Below are 3,073 nucleotides of genomic sequence, written 5' to 3'. Positions count from 1 at the left end.
CCTGGACGCCGCGGGTTACCCACCGGCGGAGCTGCTGACGGGCCAGCTCTTCTCCTCGACCCTGGCCGGCTCCCAGGCCCAGGCCTCCTCGCTATCCCAGCACCACAAACTCTTACTGCTGGAGAGCGCCAAGCTGGCGGCCGGGGGTTCGGCCGACAAGTTCCCCTCGCCTCAGTACCCGCACAAGGAGCATTTACCCGGGCAACTGGACCAGATCGTGAAGGAGAACCACAGCCTGAACTCGGAGAAGAGCGGCGCAAAAGCGCACAGCAAGCCGGGCCACCACGGCGCCACGGCGGCGGACGGGAAGCCCAAGAACTTCACCTGCGAGGTCTGCGGGAAGGTGCGTTGTGGAGTAATTCATCAATGCGAGAAAAAACGACGGTTATCCGTCAACATTGTAGGCTACAACAATCTTTACATCTTATGTTATTAGGCTTGTTTCCTCAACCGCGACATCGCAGCAACAAGATAAAATAAATGAGATAGTTAACATAAGTAAAAATATATAGCAGAAGTGGTAGTCGTACCAGCCACAGATATATATCGCGTCATAAATCTCGGCATAAATATACACAGATAAATAATATCGCTATCAATTATAAATAATGCTGAAAATAGCAGGCGAGTATTCAAAAGTAGAGGTTTTTATTTAATGTCGATAATTTTATTGATGGATCAAAGAAATTAACACGAGTTTAATGAAAGTGTATTTTGTATTGATGAAACCCGATGAGATAACTAACGAGTGTTTGCGGTCCGCGTGTCGCAGGTGTTCAACGCGCACTACAACCTGACGCGGCACATGCCCGTGCACACGGGCGCGCGGCCCTTCGTCTGCAAGGTTTGCGGGAAAGGCTTCCGCCAGGCGAGTACGCTGTGCCGGCACAAGATCATTCACACGCAGGTGAGACGCGTCAACATAATAAATAATAGATAAATAAATAAATATATAGGAGGATCGTAAATAGGCTATAAGGCTGTAAAGCTACGGTGTGTATAAACATTGTAAATCGACTATGAGTAGTGTATAAACATTGTAAATGGACTATAGGCCTACACATAAATGTACTATGATATAGGCTATGCAGGCTATAATTTGTTTTATAAATTAATATAATATGTCCAATATGCAGATTGTTGATCGGTTAGAGGAGCAGTGGGAGGTCGTCTCGTGACCTGTTGTTTTTCTGTTTATTCCCGCGCCTCAGGAGAAGCCTCATAAGTGCGCGCAGTGCGGGAAGGCGTTCAACCGCAGCTCCACGCTCAACACGCACATACGCATCCACGCGGGCTACAAGCCCTTTGTCTGCGAGTTCTGCGGGAAAGGTTTCCACCAGAAAGGTATGGGACATCACCGCTATTAACACTCCATTTACGCTTAGTTCACCTTATAATAAAAAATATATATTGCTTTGAATTTTAATTAAACGGGGTATTTTGAGTGAGTATATTTTACAAGCAACTTTAGTTTTTAACAATAATTGTAATATATAAGTGATTTATAAATTATTTTTTTAACACTAAAATAATGTACACTAATATGGACCGTTCGGTACATTTTACTCTAACAAATATTCAAATTATAAAACATGTAAGCCTATTTGTATACAATGTTAAAGGTCAGATTCGACTTCAGTTCCGTCCGATGTTAAAAGATGAACTAAAGAAAAAACATTAGCAGGATTGCAAATAGGCCAATGTAAATAAGGTGTGCATTCTATAAAAAATGTGAATTAACTATAAGGTGTGCAGACTATTAATATTGTGAATTGATTATATAAGGTGTGTCTAAACATTGTGAATGCACTGCAGGCTAATGCACATTAGAAGGAGCAGTAATGTCCCCTAATGGGCCCGCTGGTTCCAGCCCGTGTAAAGAGGACATGTCTCTTCCACTGAGTGAGCCTCCCTCGACACGGAGGGTTTGTTGTGGGTCAGCTGGCAGACCTCCGCTCAGTTCTGCTCTCCTTTGGTTGCGTTTGACCCTAATGAAGTTTGACAGCTTCTTGACTCCGACGTCCAAGCGGTGATTATTAGGAGAGAGTCATGAACTCCTGGCCGGCGCAGCGAGGGGAGTTGTGTTTGCACTTAAATTTCTTATCGATGCTCATTTAGTTATTTTCTTCACTTGTTCCCTTTCTCCCTTATTCACTTGTTCCCTTGTTTTCTCTCCTAGGAAACTACAAGAACCACAAGCTGACGCACAGCGGGGAGAAGCAGTACAAATGCTCCATCTGTAACAAGGCCTTCCACCAGATCTACAACCTCACCTTCCACATGCATACGCACAACGACAAGAAGCCCTTCACCTGCGCGACGTGCGGTAAGGGCTTCTGCAGGAACTTTGACCTGAAGAAACACATCCGAAAGTTGCACGATAACAACAACAACAACAACAACAACAACAACAACAACAACAACAACAACAACAACAACCACAACCCGCCGTGTGGGTCTGCCGCGGCGGCCTCCTCCAGAGAGGTCCCCCGCTGAGTAAAGGCCCATGCGTCCATGGGCCACCTCTTTATATATATATATATATATATATATATATATATATATATATATATATATATATATATATATATATATATATATATATATATATATATATATATATATATATATATCATTTACATTGTCATCCAAACGCTGCTAAACCCCTTGCTCCAACAGATTACACGTCCGATTGCCTTTAAACAACGTTACTTTTCCTGTTGTGTTCAGTAAATTAAAGCAATCTCTTTTCACGATGTGTATAAAAATGAATTGTAATTAATAGGTTATTGAAATAAAATGTTATTTAAACTTTGGGGCACATTTTCACCTACGTCACTTAAAGGAAATGTGAAGTATAAGTTATAATGTATTGCATAAAAAAACGTTGAAATGAACTTGTTTCCATTTTTGAACGCATTTGAAAATAAACTTGAACACCCAGACTGGTGGAGAGTGGTCCTTCACGCGTAGAAGGATTCAGGGAGACCTTTTAGAAAGGTAAACGCCCCTTACAGAATTACATAAGTAATTTAATTGATAACTTTCTTCCGTGGGGCTTTAGGCCGGCGAT

The 3,073-nt window shown here is 42.4% G+C and overlaps 1 protein-coding gene across 1 annotated transcript in view; it reads left to right on the top strand.

Moving 5' to 3' along the window:
- Positions 1-2,538, top strand: part of fezf2 (FEZ family zinc finger 2) — a 3,539-nt gene extending 1,001 nt beyond the window's left edge. The window contains exons 2-5 of the mRNA XM_030373663.1: positions 1-343; positions 773-907; positions 1,212-1,344; positions 2,180-2,538. The exon at positions 1-343 is cut by the window's left edge and continues 536 nt beyond it. Coding sequence (XP_030229523.1) covers positions 1-343; positions 773-907; positions 1,212-1,344; positions 2,180-2,496 — 928 coding nt within the window. The 3' untranslated portion in view covers positions 2,497-2,538. The remainder of the gene's footprint in view (positions 344-772; positions 908-1,211; positions 1,345-2,179) is intronic.
- The last annotated feature ends 535 nt before the right edge of the window (positions 2,539-3,073 follow it).

This window comes from Gadus morhua, chromosome 13 (genome assembly GCF_902167405.1).
Source record: "Gadus morhua chromosome 13, gadMor3.0, whole genome shotgun sequence".
Taxonomy (NCBI): Eukaryota; Metazoa; Chordata; class Actinopteri; order Gadiformes; family Gadidae; genus Gadus; species Gadus morhua.
This window is presented reverse-complemented; position numbering and strand designations above follow the sequence as displayed.